General features: G+C 43.5%; 1 protein-coding gene across 2 annotated transcripts in view; it reads right to left on the bottom strand.

The window, feature by feature from the left end:
- The window catches only part of wnk2 (WNK lysine deficient protein kinase 2), a 71651-nt gene that overhangs the window by 5727 nt on the left and 47925 nt on the right, over window positions 1-17999 (bottom strand). Inside the window, exons 16-27 of one of the 2 annotated variants that reach the window (XM_046311696.1) lie at window positions 17212-17382; window positions 16898-16940; window positions 15145-15345; window positions 13851-14764; window positions 12884-12941; window positions 12665-12732; window positions 11186-11793; window positions 10444-10670; window positions 8299-8517; window positions 7683-7781; window positions 5721-5765; window positions 3717-4060 (exon numbers count right to left, since the gene is read on the bottom strand). In XM_046311696.1, the coding sequence (XP_046167652.1) occupies window positions 3717-4060; window positions 5721-5765; window positions 7683-7781; window positions 8299-8517; window positions 10444-10670; window positions 11186-11793; window positions 12665-12732; window positions 12884-12941; window positions 13851-14764; window positions 15145-15345; window positions 16898-16940; window positions 17212-17382 (2997 nt within the window). The remainder of the gene's footprint in view (window positions 1-3716; window positions 4061-5720; window positions 5766-7682; window positions 7782-8298; window positions 8518-10443; window positions 10671-11185; window positions 11794-12664; window positions 12733-12883; window positions 12942-13850; window positions 14765-15144; window positions 15346-16897; window positions 16941-17211; window positions 17383-17999) is intronic. The other variant, XM_046311697.1, reaches the window with a different exon arrangement.

Below are 17999 nucleotides of genomic sequence, written 5' to 3'. Positions count from 1 at the left end.
TAGCCTGCCTTTGCTCCATTCAAAGGGATATCAACCAGATTCCTTTTCCTATCGCTTCCTCAAGGTGTCAACAGTCTTCAGACATAGTTTCAGGCTTTTATTATGAAGAATTAGCGAGAACGATAACATTGCGTCATTGTATGGCCGGGTACCAGCAGCGTTTTGTATGCGCAACAGAGTTTGGGCAGCCATTGCCTTTCCCTCTCCTACTGAAAAAGACAGTTGCGGTTGATATATTATCAATATAAAAACAACCTGAGGATTGATTATAAAAGAATGTTTGGCATGTTTCTGTGGACATTACGGATGCTATTTGGAATCTGCATTGTCGTGACCGCTCTTTCCTGTGGATTTCTGAACATAACGCGCCAAACAAACTGAGGTATTTTGGATATAAAAATAATCTTTATGGAACAAAAGGAAACTGGGAGTCTCATGAGTGAAAACATCCAAAGATTATCAAAGGTAAACGATTCATTTGATTGCTTTGCTGATTTTCGTGACCAAGCTACTTGATGCTAGATGTTCATAATGTTTTGTCGAGCGATCGATAAATGTACACAAAAAGCTTGGATTGCTTTCGCTGTAAAGCATATTTTCAAAATATGAAACGACAGGTGGATTAACAAAAGGCTAAACTGTGTTTTGCTATATCTCACTTGTGATTTCATTAATATAAGTATTTTTAGTAATATTATTTGAATGTGGCGGTATGCAATTCAGCGGTTGTTGATGAAAATTATCCCGTTAACGGGATTGCCGCCATAAGAAGTTTTTAAAGGGGCAGATAACACATTTTTTTGTCTCACTGATTGTGTTTGTAAATTCCTCACTATCTACTCCGATTTCAGAGCACTCCCTTCTGAGTGTGCCAGAGTGCAGAATAACTGATGAATATACGAACGAGCAACACCCGTTGACGAGCAACACCGCTGTCAGTAAACAGCAAAAAAAAAAAAAAAAAGTACTTGTTGCCAGCAGCACAGTTACAGTCACCAACTCTCTAGGTAACATGAAAACAGCCTAACCAGCTCTGCTGGGGTGAGTAAAATGGTCAGAGTGAGGTGTTCTCTTATTTGTGTCTAGAAGTAGCTAGCAAGCTAGCCAACTTTAGCCAGTTAGCTTGGGTGCTTGACTCATGTTGTGAGGTCAGAACAATCAGATCAACACTACTCCTCCTCGGGCCGGAGTGTCCAGTGTGCGCTCTGAACGCGAGAGCGAAACGCCAAGGCCGGCCCACTCATTAGGCAGGATTAGGTAGCCGCCCATAGTGGTAGATTGAGGAAGGCAGCATTTTCTGAGCTAAAGTGACCAAGGCACACCTCCAACAACAACACATTTAACCTCACACTATTCTGCCCAAAACAATGACAATTTCTCACAAACCAGTAGCATTTCACAACACCCTCAATAACATCTGCTAAACATGTGTGTGACCAATAAATGTTGATTTGATTTGATTTGAATATGGGCTCTTTAGGTGAGCGCCGACTACACCCTTTGATAAGCAGTGCCCACGTTGTCAAAGGCAGGGGCACAAAATATTTGACTTGTCCATTCCCAAGGTGCTGTTGGAGAGAAGCATCTCTGCAGCGCTCCACCAAAGTTCGGGTCAAAAATAATCTAACGTCAAACATGTAGAAGATATAGGATATGGTAGAAAGACTATGTTACCTTTTCTGTAGCCTTCAGTCTGGAGATAAAATGTTTTACAATGTAATGAGAAGGACACTTTTTACATCGTGAAGGTTTCTCCAAACAAATAGCCAAACCTGAATGGCGCTCAATCAAATAGAAAATATGCTGTCATGTCAACAAAGAACATGTCCTAAAAACAGGACAAGTCAAAGTAAAATGGACAATATGGAATGGACAATCACAACTGTTGTCCAGGAGTTGCATTGTCATGATCAGTGGTTTTAAGTTTGTATCCATACATTTTTTTAAACATATTTAAAAAGAAAATACTTCTGCATTTCCCGCTGGGTAAACACATTGCAAATAGGCTCGCGATTAATGGCTGATATTCAGAGCTTAAATAGCCAAACTGATTAGTCACAGGAATCAACACTAACTAAGTCAATGCAATGGCATGTTAGGCTACACCCCAGTAAGCATGAGCTGACGTCTTTTGGACATCTTTTTTTGGCCCTGTCCGGAAGCAGAGTTTTGGTGTTTTACAAATGGTAAGCTTACCACATAGATGGGTATTCATAAAATTCCATTTCAAGCAACACTGTAGGCTACACCTCAGTAAGCACGGACTGACGCAGACGCTTTTGGACTTTTGGTCTTTTTTTGGTGCAGATCCAGACTGGCCTTGATTTCCACATCCACGGACATTGGTTTCTGGTCCGGACCAAATCTGAACCAATCACAGACGACTATGTTTGGTTCAGATTTTGTCTGGTCTGGATTTGACCCAAACATAGACATCTATAAATGACTTATTTTCAATTTTCATTCAGAACCACAAATGTGCATGATTTCAACATCTGGAAAATACATTTTCACCTTTCATTCAGAACCTAAATTGAACCAAACTTCAACGTCTGGTAAATACATATTTTAAATGTATCTTCAACATAATTTTGCTTGTTCTAGTTCTGTGGGGGGAGGGGCGATATTTTTTGGCTTGCCTATGGCGGCAGAACAGCAAAGACCGGCCCTACGAAACACATTATTTACTAAGGGACAATCTGACCAAACTCTGAATTTACGAATGCCCAGAGCACACTCTGGCACTCCAGAGTGAATTTATGAACACACCCCTAATGACTCAAATATTTGGGGGTACATTGTGCTTAACTGAGTATTGAAGACTCAAAACAACTTTTATTAATCAACTCTTATTAATACTTACCACTAAATCACCCAAATTATTATATTGTGCTTCTACACCTATTTGTGTGCTTCTAAATTTCAATTTATGTACCCCGTGTAACAAATGTCAGTTTAGAGCCCTGGACTATAATTACGCAATATGGACCGAGGGGATGTGGTATATTGGCCATTACCATAAACCCCTGAGGTGCCTTATTGCTATTATAAACTGGTTACCAACGTAATTAGAGCAGTAAAAATACATGTTTTGTCGTACTTGTGGTATACAGTCTGAAATACCAATGCTGCCAGCCAATCAGAATTCAGGGCTCGAACCACCCAGTTTATAATAATCAATCAAATAAACTGCATGACTCAGCATTGTGTGGTAGGGAAGGCACTTTGTTGATGCTTAATACTCAGTTAATCTATTTTTACTATTTTATCTAAATTATTCATTTTAACATACTGTACATTGGATAAAAGATTCAGGTCACACACATTTCATTAAATTGAGCAATATACCACATTACTTATTCCTAGTAATATATATCTTGGTCAAATAAATAATCAGTTATTAGTTATTTTTTTGCATAAGAAAAGGAAACTTTTTTGGGGTGTAAGTAAAGGAAAATATTTTGGCTTTTGAAAGATCTGATTGGCTGGTAGATTTTTTTGATCTACCTACCACAGTGGCTGGTGGACCAAAAAGTCAATTTCCCACCCTGGTTTTATTGTGCCAGAAATGATCAATCAAGTGCAGAAAAATCAATATATAATTTTAAAGAAAACAAACACTAGTTGAACCCATTTAGCTACACCCCTACTAATAAATAATGCATCGTACATAAACAGTTAAACACAGATACATACCGTATCCAACAACTACTCACATCTGGAGCGCTGGCCAGTCTGGCTCTGGTTCTGGGCCCCATGGGGTCGTCGTTCCAACGCGGCTGCCCACTGAGGCTGAGGGAACTGGGCCGTGGCCGCCAGGAGACAGCCAGAGCCTCCATGGCCCAGTCATCCACCAGTCTGTGGAGGTCGTCTGTGAAGGACCCTGCATAGGAGCCTATGTAGGTGCCAGGGTAAGTGCCAGTGAAGGTGCCTGTCTTGTTGTTGCTGTTGTTGGCCTGGGCTTGGGCCAACCCTGCTATTGGCTGGTGGGGAGGAGGGGTGGAGATGGCTGTCTGTTGCTGGGACGGCTGGTTGGATGCACCTGAGCCTGATCCAGTCCCTGGGAGATGGACATACTGTTCAGACCCTGCCTCAAGTTCCAAACAGAGTATGTGAGCGGAGCGGAGCTGGAGCAGAGCGAGGAGTGGCCAATTTGACTGGAGTGCTGAGCGAGATTCCCAAAGGCTGGAGCCTCGGCCTTCTCACCTGCTCCAATTTCGCTCCAGTACCACTCACTTCAGGAGCTCAGGAAATGCCCAGCATGCATTTGTAGGCTACTTGTGTGCTGCTACTGTCCCTTGCTTTAGCTACTGTCATGGAGTTGGCCGAATATTTTCATAAAGAAACCAAGAGCAACAAAGGGAATTCAGTGATGTAGTGTCCACAGCTAAATAATCATTGTGGAATCTGAAAAGATCCCAAAAGCATGATGGTGTACTTACTACATGCACATGCTAACAGAAAGGAATGAGGTGGGTAAGCTAGCTAAGTGTGTCATTGTAGCAAATGATTTATAAACAAAAAAATGTGATCTCTTAAATGTTATATTATCTATACAAAGGGTTCTAATAGATTTTTGCCCAATAGGCCTGACATATTACATTACACGTTCAAGGAGCTTTCTGTTTTAATAGGGTTATTTTGCCTAAAAACCTTTAGACCTACCTATAGAAAAATAAAAACTCTGCATCCCTGCCTAGCAAGAGTAGCCTGAGGGGTGTTTAGCATCCACAGTGGCTCTGCAAACGCAGAGAGGATATTCTCCGCTGCTGGCCTGCTCTCCAGGCACCATCGTATGAGCCTGGAGCCAGACTGTGGCTTCATGTTTCTAAAAAATGAATTCAAAGGCACTGTAGACCGATGCCTAATAAAGGCATTTTTAGTTTCATTTGTATCTAATTCTAAGTCAGCCTATATGGGAAATTAATTGACTAAAATGATTTAATACAACAAAATGTCGTTTAAACGCTGAGCGCTATAGTGTTCCTGCCAAGCCTAGTGTGTTGCACTTGCAAATGCTTCACAATGTATTTCTTTGTAGGGTGTGGCCTTGAAATAAATGGCTAATAATATAGCCTAAATAATACAATACTTATCTGACTCCTGACCTATTTAGAGTGTGTATATGCCGTTTAATACGACATGTAGCCTAATTCAAATGATTAGCGCTTCTTACAGTCACCTTTTCATGTTGTTTATTAAAATAATTTTCAATTCAAATCATATGGTTTGGTTTCAGTACTTCAAAACCAAATGGTCCAGGTAGTGACAGAAATAGATGGTTGTTGGTTCAATGGTGATTTTAATGAATGGAGCCAATTTTGGAACAACTGTTTTTTTTTTCCTGTGAGGAAGGAGTGTTTTTTTTATGAACTGGTTGGAAGTGGTTGGAAAGGACGTGGAGTGTGAGGAACGAGTGGGATTTCCGACCGCTGAACTCCGCTTACATACTCTGGTCCCAACTAGCTCTGTTGCTAAAACGTGTTATCTAAGTAAATGTAGTTCAAATGAACACTAAAAGGCCCCTCTTGTTTATAAAATGCATTCTAATCTAATGAAATGTACTTCTACTCTTACTCATGAGAGGAGCTTTTGGGGAAAGAAAACAAGGTACATGAGTAGATACAATAATAAAATCAATGAATTCATGAATAGATAAACACAATAAATAGTTTGGGATTCTCCAAATGGCTAATGTCTTTTCTGTAAATTATACTTACCCCTACCACGCTCTTTACCAAGGCAGAGACGTTTCAGAGTTGACCCTAGGAGATAAACAGAGTTAGGACTCCAAGCAACACGGAAAACATAAACACACATAGACGTACGTCTAAAAACATACAGTCACACTGCTACAAAGATCTGCTCAAAAGCCAGATGCAGCATCATCACACACATAACACCGTGGGAAAGCACGGTTCAGACAACTATCTGAATACAGATGGACAGGCCAATCATGCAGTCCCTCTAGAAGTGAGCCACAGAACTGTGAGAGGTCTGAGAGAGAGAGGTCTGAGAGAGAGAGAGGTCTGAGAGAGAGAGGTCTGAGAGAGAGAGAGAGAGAGAGAGAGAGAGAGAGAGAGAGAGAGAGAGAGAGAGAGAGAGAGGTCTGAGAGAGAGAGAGAGAGAGAGAGAGAGAGAGAGAGAGAGAGAGAGAGAGAGAGAGAGAGAGAGAGAGAGAGAGAGAGAGAGAGAGAGAGAGAGAAATAGAGAGAGAGAGAAAGAGATCTGAGAGAGAGAGAGAGAGAGAGAGAGAGAGAGGGAGAGATCTGAGAGAGAGAGAGAGAGAGAGAGAGAGAGAGAGAGAGAGAGAGAGAGAGAGAGAGAGAGAGAGAGAGAGAGAGAGAGAGAGAGTAACCAACAGGGCGCAAAATAACAGTGGCTGTGTGTAGCCATGCAGACAGGGTCCACTAGGCAGGACTGCAGGGGCAGAGAGGCAGAGTTACACACACAGACAGACAGGAGCAGAGTGTGAGAGTGAGAGTGAGCTGAGTACACAGTACTGCTGCAGTGCATTACTAATATTACTACTGCATCCACTACTCATCAGCCAAGCACAACAGACAGAGAGAGACATTTCACTGTAGTTCAGAGAATCAGAGAGACACAGGGGAGTGGATGGGATGGAGGAAGGAAAAAGAGGGGAGAAAAAGAATAAAAGAGCTACAGGATGAGGATATCCGGACATAGTTTAAAAATGGTCAGTACTTCAACGTCCACAGACGTCGTTTTTTCATCCGGCCCAGAACCAGTCTGGATTTCAACATCCATAGACGTTGATTTTTAGTACCAAATCTGAACCAATCATAGATTGGTATATGTTAGTATATGTTTCACAAGTTTGGACTGTACTTTAGAGTCTGGAATGACCGGAGCTCATTTGAATAATGCCCAGTTGTGTGTTCATTTTTACATTTAGTTAATTGAGCAGACACTCTTATCCAGAGCAACTTATGTGTATTCAACTAAGGTCGACAAACATATCACAGTCATAGCAAGTAAAGAGTTTCTGTAACGGTTACTGATAATGTTGTTGAAGTGTTCTTTCGGTTGGTTGTCAGAAAACATGATCACTTCCAGTTCTGAAGCTTTTGAAAAGGTGGCAGATAATAATAATAATAATAATATTAGTAATAATAAATATTCTATACTGAAATATTATTTTTTGCTCCATTTTCCTGTAATCGGATATTTAAATGTTAATGAAGAAAGAATTATACGTTCAATTATGTTGAAATATGACCATAGAAACAATAACACCAAAAATATGTATTTTTTATGTCTGGATAAATGTATTTTCAACATCCGGGAAAATACGTCTTTTCAACTTTTGTTCAGAACAGAAAATGAACGTAATCTCAACATCATCTTTACATCTTTTCAAAGTAATTCGGCTCACTGGGTAAAGAGGAGGAGAGGCGAGGAGGCAAGAAGAGGAGGAAGACATGAAAAGAGGAGAATGGAGGGGAGGAAGGAGAGCAGTGGAGGAGGACAAGAAGCAGAGTGAGTGGGGAGTGGTGGAGCAATGGAGGGGAGGAAGGAGAGCAGTGGAGGAGGACAAGAAGCAGAGTGAGTGGGGAGTGGTGGAGCAATGGAGGGGAGGAAGGAGAGCAGTGGAGGAGGACAAGAAGCAGAGTGAGTGGGGAGTGGTGGAGCAATGGTGGAGAGGAGGAGATACAAACAGATAGACAGAGACACAGGCCCACTGAGGAATCTAGCGCGTGGTTTGCTACTGGTTTTATAGGTCACTCTCTCAGGTGGTGGAGGGTAAGCAGGCCAGCCTGTGGAGAGGAGGAGGAGAGGAAAGGAGAAGAGGAGACACAGAACATCAGGGTAAGAAGAGCACACAGCTCTGACCAGAACCCGCTTGAGAAATGAACAGCAACCTCTGTCAGAACCATATGTTAAAGGCTACAGATTCCCGATGAAGGTAACTTTGTGTTCCTTCATATAAAACATATTTTCTAAGGCATCCAATTGCAGCACTTCCTCTAAACATGAGTATGACCCACAATATTGATCTGTATCTGTTGCTTGTCATTTGGGTGAAACGAATGTAATAAAGTAATAAAACAGACAGTTAGGGTTGCAAAATTCCAATTACATTCCCCAAATTCTCAGGTTTTCCAGAAATCCAAGTTGGAATATTCACAGAATTAGGAGGGAATAAAGCAGGAAATCTGATATCCTCAACCCAGGATTTCTGGAAAACCTGGCAATTTTTTGGAAAGTTACCGGAATTTGGAAACTCTGACAGTGTCTCCTTTTGCATGTTGGGACATGTAGTTTGTGGGTCACCTTGGCTTGGTGGAGTCTGTGGACCTGTCCCCTCTCCGTGTAGTCCAGCTCCAGCGTAAATGTTGTCTGAGGAGAGGGAACCCTTGAGGGAGCAGGGCTGCTGGGTCTGGACGGGCTCAGAGGTGGAGGTAGCCAGGTGACTGGTACCTGAATGGGCTCGGCTGTCTGACTGAACTGGAGCTTTTGCTGGAGACCCGTTCAGACTCACTGTAGGCTCACCTACACAGACCAATATACAGTTGAAGTCGGAAGTTTACATACACTTAGGTTGGAGTCATTAGAACTCGTTTTTCAACCACTCCACAAAGTTCTTGTTAACAAACTACAGTTTTGGCAAGTCGGATAGGACATCTACTTTGTGCATGACACAAGCATTTCTCCCAACAATTGTTTACAGACAGATTATTTCAGATTGTATCACAATTCCAGTGGGTCAGAAGTTTACATACACTAAGTTGACTGCGCCTTTAAACAGTTTGGAAAATTTCAGAAAATGATGCCATGGCGTTAGAAGCTTCTGATAGGCTAATTGACATCCTTTTGAGTCAATTGGAGGTGTACCTGTGGATGTATTTCAAGGACTACCTTCAAACTCAGTGCTTCTATGCTTGACATCATGGGAAAATCAAAAGAAATCAGCCACAACCTCAGAAAAAAAGATTGTAGACCTCCACATGTCTGGTTAATCCTTAGGAGGAATTTCCAAATGCCTGAAGGTACCATGTTCATCTGTACAAACAAGAGTACGCAAGTATAAACACCATGGGACCACACAGCCATCATACCGCTCAGGAAGAAGACGCATTCTGTCTCCTAGAGATTAACATACTTTGGTGCGAAAAGTATAAATCAATCCCAGAACAACAGCAAAGGACCTTGTGAAGATGCTGGATGAAACAGGTACAAAAGTATCTATATCCACAGTAAAACGAGTCCTATATCAATATAACCTGAAAGACCACTCAGCAATGAAGAAGCCAGTGCTCCAAATCCACCATAAAAAAAACAGACTAAGGTTTGCAACTGCACATGGGGACAAAGTTCGTACTTTTTGGAGAAATGTCCTCTGGTCTGATGAAACAAAAATATAACTGTTTGCCAATAACGACCGTTATGTTTGGAGGAAAAAGGGGGAGGCTTGCAAGCCGAAGAACACCATCCAAACCGTGAAGCACGGGGGTGGCGTCATCATGTTGTGGGGGTGCTTTGCTGCATGAGGGACTGGTGCACTTCACAAAATAGATGACATCATGATGCAGAAATATTATGTGGATATATTGAAGCAACATCTCAAGACATCAGTCAGGAATTTTGGTCGCAAATGGGTCTAACAAATGGACAATGACCCCAAGTATACTTCCAAAGTTGTGGCAAAATGGCTAAAGGACAATAAAGTCAATGTGTTGGAGTGGCCATTACAAAACCCTGACCTCAATCCTATAGAAAATTAGTGGGCAGAACTGAAAAAGAGTGTGCGATCAAGGAGGCCTACAAACTTGACTCAGTTACACCAGCTCTGTCAAGAGGAATGGGCCAAAATTCCCCCAACTTATTGTGGGAAGCTTGTGGAAGGCTACCCGAACCGTTTGGCCCAAGTTAAACAATTTAAAGGTAATGCTACCAAATACTCATTGAGTGTATGTAAACTTCTGACCCACTGGGAATGTGATTAAAGAAATAAACGCTGAAACAAATCATTCTCTTTACTATTATTCTGACATTTCACATTCTTACAATAAAGTGGTGATCCTAACTGACCTAAGACAGGGAATCTTTGCTGGGATTAAACGTCAGGAATTGTGAAAAACTGAGTTCAAATGTATTTGGCTTAGATGTATGTAAACTTCCGATTTCAACTGTAAATATTACACACAGAAACCTGGACAGATAGACAAAGTGCATCACAAATGGCACCCTGTTCCCTATTTAGGTCAATTATTTTGACCACGGCCCATATATTATAATTTAAACCTGCTACTATATACACATGATGAGAGTTACCTTGCCTCAGACCTGAGGACCTGCCCAGGCTTTAGTGGGCTGATGCAATCTTAAATTGCGCAGACAAGCTGGGTTCAATCCCAGGTGTATCTCTCAGTTCAACACCATCAGTGGAGTGACTGGTTTCAGTGCCCTCATACTCACTGGTTTTGCTAGAATCACTGGTTTTGGTGGTAACGTTCCTCAGCTGTTGTACCAGAGGACTGAGGAGTTTGCCAGCCTTCAGTTTGTGCTTGTGCTTGCTCTTCCGCTTGGGGGGAGCTGTGTGGGAGAAACCTAGGGGGGGTGGAGTGGCTTTACCCAGCCTTCGGTACAGCAGCTCTATTTCCCCTCTCTGGTGGGCCTGCAGCTCCGAAATCTCCTTCAAATGCCTGGGTGGAGGGGAGGGGAGGAGAAATAGGTTTAGAAAAGGTTAAGGTGCCTGATTCCTCCAGATAATGGTCTTCTAGACCAGTGGTTCCCAAACTATGGGTTGGGACGTACTTCTGGGTCACGGCAGATGTCCAAGTTGGTCGCGAGATGAAATTGCCCCCAAAAATGTAATTCAAATAAGTGAAAGAAAAACACTTTCAGTGTAAACATAAATGACTATAATCAAATATAAAGTATGTAGAAAAGATCATGAGAATTTACAATCAACAAAGTAAAAGCTAGACAATCAGTCCCTCATTGATTTTGTTATAATGTTTCAGAATAAGAACACAGCATTAGCCATTTATAGAATTGTGTGGAATTGCAAGAGATTAGCTTTCAAACTGCATTTTTTTTAAATATTCTTTGGTCTGTGTATTTTTCTTCACCACTCTACCCTTATGGTGGTTTGCGACTCAAAAGACACTTCAATTGGTGGGTTTGGGAACCCCTGTTCTAAACACACACAACTTACTTCTCCTTGAGTCTGGTAAGCTCTCTCTTCATATCCGAGTCCTCCATCTCAGAGTCGTTGTCACTACTGACATAGGCCGAGCCGTGCACGCCCCCCTGCCGGCTCAGCGAATCAGAGCTCTGCACACTACTACTGCGGCGGCCCGAACGGCGCAAGAAGGCCACCGCCCTCTTCATGAGGTCACTTCCTCTCCGCTCCCCCGAGTGGCCGTGCCGTGAAGGTGTGGCCGGGGCCAGCTTGGCGGGACTACTCTCCGCCCCCGAGTCTGATGACAGGAAGCGTGGGTGTGCGTGGACCGTAACATCAACAGACATGGAAGTGGTAGTGGAGGCACGCGGCAGTGACCCCCGTTTGGCCATGGAGGGGGGTGTATCCAGGTAGAAATCAGGCGGCGCAGAGTAGCGGCTGCTGCGGGTCCTCAGGGTGACGTCGTCCTCGGTGCTGACCACGGAGAAGCGTCCGATGGTGGTGGAGGGGGCCATGGCCATTGCCTGGACACTGCTGCGGTGGTCTGAGTGGCCAGCAGGATGTGCTGGGGAGGCAGCACTGCTCCAACTCCTCTGCTTCAGCTCTCCTCGTGTCACCATGTCAGGAGGGCCTATGATAATCTAAAGACACGGATGACAACAGCAACGATAAAGTTATTGTTTAAAGAGCCACTTCCAAGTTAATATCTTTGCAGGTAATTATGATATTGGTCTACAAAACTAACTAGGTATTGCACCTCTAGAGGTAGTAGTGGAAATTACTATTGGGAACAAATATGTGTCTTGCTTAAAAAAACTAGCCGTATATTGCAATTCACTACTTCACAGGAGCGGCATTTGAACATATTGGAACATGTGAACTTCCATATGCCTTAATAACGAACTTGTATTCCATCCATAAATACAAATAAAATAGTTAAATTAGGTGCCTAGCTGGTTTAGCTACGGAAAAGACAGGAACCTTCCTTTGAGCCATGATTGGCTGAGATAACGGATGGGCTGGACATGCCGGGAGATGAGTTTGGATTCGTCTGCAATGTAGCATGCTTCTGTTTATAACGTGAGCTGCTCAGTATGTGTTAACAGTCCTATCTACCAGGCCGTTTTTGAAATATATAATGTTAGCCATCAATCTACAAAAGTTTTGCTACTTTTCTCAACATTGATGCCCTGAATTTAGCAGGCGCTATCAAAAACGTGATGGGCTACTTTCTGCACACACCACAGTCAGTGTGAACCGGAGTGACTTGACACAAACATGTAGCTACAAACAAAATAGAGTTAAATGGCTACTGTCCGCCGTGAAGCGTTCATCCATGTATTCGGGTAAGAGTCGAGCTCCATTTTCAGATATAAAGTTTCTAATTTAGTCAGAAAGTCCTTTTTATTGCAAGTTAAAGCGCACTGTTGGTTAGCTAGCAAACGTTAGCTCGTTGGCTCGCTAGCTAACGTCACGTGTGTGATCTGTGTAGTATGTAATACAGTAAAGTACCTTAGACCGGCCACTGGAGCTCGAGCAGGAGGTAGAGTGGAGTATGTTCTTTCTCCTGGACATGGGGGCTGCAGACAGAGAGAATGAGAGAGATGACATAGCTTATCTAAATAACTACAATAACTCGATTTTGAACAACAGCTGTTCTATAAGTTAAAAGAAAATAATTGCAACTGTAATGTTGTGGCCTACATATACAACACAGTAGAGTGTACATACCACCCATGGCAGAATCACTCAACGCACTTAAACTGTCCATCCTCTCTGGAATCTGAGGCTGAAAGAAAAAGTGGTGAGGGAGGGTTGAGAAAAGAGAGACGGTAAAAGATTGAAGCAGAGAAAGAGCGGGTATGAGGGTAATATAATGTATGAGGGTAATATAATGCAGTCGTTTCTAAAAAGGGAGAATGGCCAACACGTAAAGATGAATGGCATAGATAGATTGCATGTACTTTACATGTTGTCTGGGGTGTCCTGTCTCAGCCTCCAGTATTTATGCTGCAGTAGTTTATGTGTCGGGTGGCTAGGGTCAGTTTGTTATATCTGGAGTACTTCTCCTGTCCTATTCGGTGTCCTGTGTGAATTTAAGTGTGCTCTCTCTAATTCTCTCTTTCTCTCTTTCTTTCTCTCTCTCGGAGGACCTGAGCCCTAGGACCATGCCTCAGGACTACCTGACATGATGACTCCTTGCTGTCCCCAGTCCACCTGGCCGTGCTGCTGCTCCAGTTTCAACTGTTCTGCCTTATTATTATTGGACCATGCTGGTCATTTATGAGCATTTGAACATCTTGGCCATGATCTGTTATAATCTCCACCCGGCACAGCCAGAAGAGGACTGGCAACCCCACATAGCCTGGTTCCTCTCTAGGTTTCTTCCTAGGTTTTGGCTTTTCTAGGGTGTTTTCCTAGCCACCGTGTGTCTACACCTGCATTGCTTGCTATTTGGGGTTTTAGGCTGGGTTTATATACAGCACTTTGAGATATCAGCTGATATACGAAGGGCTATTTAAATACATTTGATTTGATTTGATTTAAAGAAAACAATTCTAATCTCAGAAAGGAAAGTATGTTTGAGTCCCAAATGGAGCCCATAGGGCTCTGGTCAAAAGTAGTGCACTATTCAGGAAATATGGTGCCATTTGGGATGCACTCTATGAGTTCTATGTATGACATGTTCTATGTTTACCAGCTGTTCCCCTGTCCGGTAGCGCCCTTCCCCCATAGGTCCAGGTGTGCTGTTTCCTGACCCCAAGGTGGCACTGTCGGGCCCAGGAGGGGACTGGACGTACTCTGTCCCCGAGCCTGGTGTCTCCGCAGCAGTGCCTGATGGGTACATAGGAGCATACTCCTGGTACAGCAGGTTCCTCAGCTTCTCGTCCAGAGTCTTGATGGTGCTGTCCACAAAGCCCCCCCTACCTCCCACCCCTCGACCCTCCCCATCCGACTCACTGGGCCCCCCTGCCGTGTGCTGGTGGGGAGCCGGGCTCTGGGGCAACGAGGGGGCCTTGGCTCCACCCACTGAAGAGAAAGGCTGATGGAGCACTACGGGCTGCTGGGAGCGGTCGCCGCGGGAAACAGAGGGGTAGGAGAGTTGTAGGGATTCTCTAGCTGAAGAAGTAGAGGGGTCCTGGGGGTGCAGAGGGGTGAGGGGAGTTGAGCTCCCTTGGGCATCACAACTCACGTTCAGGGACAGGGGCATGACCAGTGGGCAACAGGGCACCTCCTCCACCATGGAGGCAGTGCACGCCATCTCTGCCATCTGCTGGGCAGCGTGGATGGGAGAGATGGCACCCAGACGCCCTCCTCCCTGGTGCTCCTCTCCGGACAGGAAGCTGCGGCGACCTCCAGAGGGGGCCACTGGAGGAGCCGAGGCTGGCTGGGTGTGATGCACCCTGGGAAGGGTAGAACTGTGGGTCTGGCCCTCTGGAGGAGGTCCTGGGTGGACAGACGGGGGGCCAGAGGGGGCTGGGACATGGGACATGGCCAGGAGGAGAGGGTCTGTGGAGGACAGGATGGGAGGGCTACAGAGGCCATAGCCCTCGTAGGCGAAGCCTCCACTCCCCCCAGAAACTGAGTTAGCTATGGAGGACGACGCTGATACTGCAGGACAAAAGCAAAAGAAGACAGAAGATTATAGACAGACAGGCAATAGGACTAGCATCCTCCTAATCAACCATTCTACAACAGGACCACATGCAAAGACATACAAGTATTTCAACTTAACAACTCAATATTGTATTTGTGGCATTCTGACAGAGTGTTGCAAAAGTGGTTTGACAAAGGAGCTTGCACAGAAATGCAACAGCAAAAAACAGCACTCTCTAAGATGCTGTACTGAACGTTCTTTTACAATTGTACACATGGCTGACTACAGATGTTGACAGAACGTTGTTTATTCATTGAGCACTAGAGGGCAGCATGGTAGCATGGCTCGACCAGGATGGTTTCATGTTCAAATGGTCACATGGAAACAAAGTCACCTCTGCCTGAAGCAGTCCCTGCAGTGCCACCCTCAGCAGACTGGCCAGGCACTGTAATCCCATCAGGCTGTGCAATTGTAGTCCTGTCAGGCTGAGCAGTTGTAGTCCCATCAGCAGTTACGTTTGTAATTCCATCCTGGCTGGAGGTAGGAGGCTCCTCCACTGGGCAGATGATGAACCATCTCTTCCCTGTGTGGAGCACTGAGAGAAAGATAGAGAAAGAGAGTGGAAAAGAAAGGCCAGTCAAACATATATAGCAACCAAATTTACTCAGCCCACCCACACAGCCCTCCTTTAAAAACCTTCCTACACAGATATCCCACTCTCGATTCAGACTTAAGAAATTCTATGCCTTTTTTAATCGTTTTGATTTAAGCACTTCTCAGTAGTTCAGACTTACCTTTTGCAGGTGAGTCATTCCACCTCAAAAAACACAAGAAAGATGATTTTGACACCCACCATCTCAGATTGTTCTGGAATCGTTTCTGTAGTTAGAAACTGATAAGTTTAACAGTCCTAAAATAGAATTTGATATTTGCAAAATGAAGCTAATTGATGGTGCCCAAATTGGCTATTTTAATTGATATGATTCATATAATCGTCCATAAATATAGTACCTAACATCCGATTTGGAACATACCTCTACCTAACAATGACTAAGGCATGAGGAATCCAATACAAGTCATATGGAGCTGCTGCTTAAGAGTATTGCTTCTTCATCCTTTGTAATGTATTCCCTGTGAATCTGGTGATGGGCTTTTTTCCGCTGTTCAGAGAAATTAGCCATTGAAGTCGCGAGCATTATTTACCATAAATGAGTATGGTAGTACCAAGTTTTGTCCTATATTCCTGCTACTGGCAGCACACACTTGTATCAATTTTGCTGGTCTCTTTTTGTTAATTAAATGGACTGCAAATGTTTTTTCCCAACTTTAGCCAGAAAACCACCAATAGCTTTTGCTCATGATGAAAAACAAATGGTATGGTCATCTTTTCAATTCAAGCCAGTCTTTCATGAAAGCAATTCCGTTTGTCCATCTCTTAGGCTTGATTTGTGTCCAGGAAATGGCCCCTCTGTTGTGTGTGGTTTACTCCCTTCAAAAAGGTCTGGATTAGTTAGACTATTCCTGGTGAACAAGCAACAATTACGCTAGTAGTTCTAATAGTTTCAATGTTATAGTCTCTAACGGGCTTAAAACAAAAAGTCCCTAACACACAGTGTTTTGCAATTTTAATGGATTTGAGTTGGATTTAATGGTATATGTCACTAATCACACTACATATATAGATGTTTTCTAATAATTATATTGACAAACATACACCTGCCATGCATCTAGTGGTGAAATAATTGTTTATAACTGTATTATTTTATTACGGTTGTCACAACATTTTAGACACGAGCCCAATTCTCCATCAAAGTTTTGGACTTTTTATGAGAATTGCACCAGAGCTCAGAGAGCTGCCATTTATAGGACTATTCAAGGGGTGTATTTTTTAAACCTCCATTTGGGCTGGATGTGGCAATGTGTAGTTCTACATGCATAATCTATGAGCGGAATTACTGTTTTACCCCAATTAGTCACCAAATCCCTAATTTGGGCCCTAGCAATTTGTGTTTCAGCCAATTAACTTCAGCCCCTCACCATTTGAGTGACAGCTAGCAAGATGCACACATAACAAAGCGAGAGAGAGAGAGAGAGAGAGAGAGAGAGAGAGAGAGAGAGAGAGAGAGAGAGAAAAGTGAGGCATTTACCATTCTGCTGATAAACAGGATGGTGTGCTCCGGGCTGCTGAATCTTCAGAGAGATAGACAGGAAACAGACATGTGAGAGATGTATTAAATGTGTGTGTGTGTGTGTGTGTGTGTGTGTGTGTGTGTGTGTGTGTGTGTGTGTGTGTGTGTGTGTGTGTGTGTGTGTGTGTGTGTGTGTGTGTGTGTGTGTGTGTGTGTGTGTGTGTGTGTGTGTGTGTGTGTGTATTTCATGCGTGTGACTTCTGTATAAACATCCATGTGAGTATATTAGTGTCAGTGTGTGAGGGACTTGTGTTTGGGATGCCCCCCCTCACCTCTCCCCCCAGCCCCCCAGAGTTGTGTCCCAGTTGGGGACTGCCACCCAGGGCGGAGGCCGTCTCTCCCTCCATGTTCTCACTCAGCATGTCCTCAGCCTTGTCCACGATGTCTTTCAGCTGGTCAATGAACATCTCCTTCTCTATGGGCAGGATGAAGCCATTCTCCACCTGCATACACACAGACAGAGACACACACACAGACTATAATAATGCCAAAACAAGAATACTGAAGAAGTGATAGCACTTCAGAAACAATCATAATTTAAGTATCCCATTTCAATACAGGAAAGATACGATTACAAGGGGATTGATAATGAACTGGATGACCGAACAGAATACTAATTTATAAGATCTTCTGCAGTAGCGCATTTGAGCATGGTGGCCCTACTTAAATATTAAACAATCTATTTGAAGTTCTCAAAATAGCTTTTCTCGTGACATCCCAGACAGACAGAGGACCTCTGTCTAGACCTGAGGTCAAATACTATTTGAAATCCTTCAAATCTTTTGAGCATTTGCTCTAGCCTGTCCGGAGTGCCAGATGGGCCAGATGGGAATAGTTTTGTGACTATTCTAATTCATCCATTAAGCCAGGAAAGATCAATCAAGCACAGATAAAGAATTTGAAATGACTTCAAGTCATTCTTTGCACCCGGGTCTACGTCCCATAACGGCAAACTATGTCCTACATGGTGTACTACTTGGACCAGAACCCTATGGACCCTGGTCAAAAGTAGTGCACTCTAAAGGGAATAGGGTGTAGTTTGGGACGCAGAGAGGTCTGC

This window comes from Oncorhynchus gorbuscha, linkage group LG18 (genome assembly GCF_021184085.1).
Source record: "Oncorhynchus gorbuscha isolate QuinsamMale2020 ecotype Even-year linkage group LG18, OgorEven_v1.0, whole genome shotgun sequence".
Classification (NCBI taxonomy): Eukaryota; Metazoa; Chordata; class Actinopteri; order Salmoniformes; family Salmonidae; genus Oncorhynchus; species Oncorhynchus gorbuscha.
This window is presented reverse-complemented; position numbering and strand designations above follow the sequence as displayed.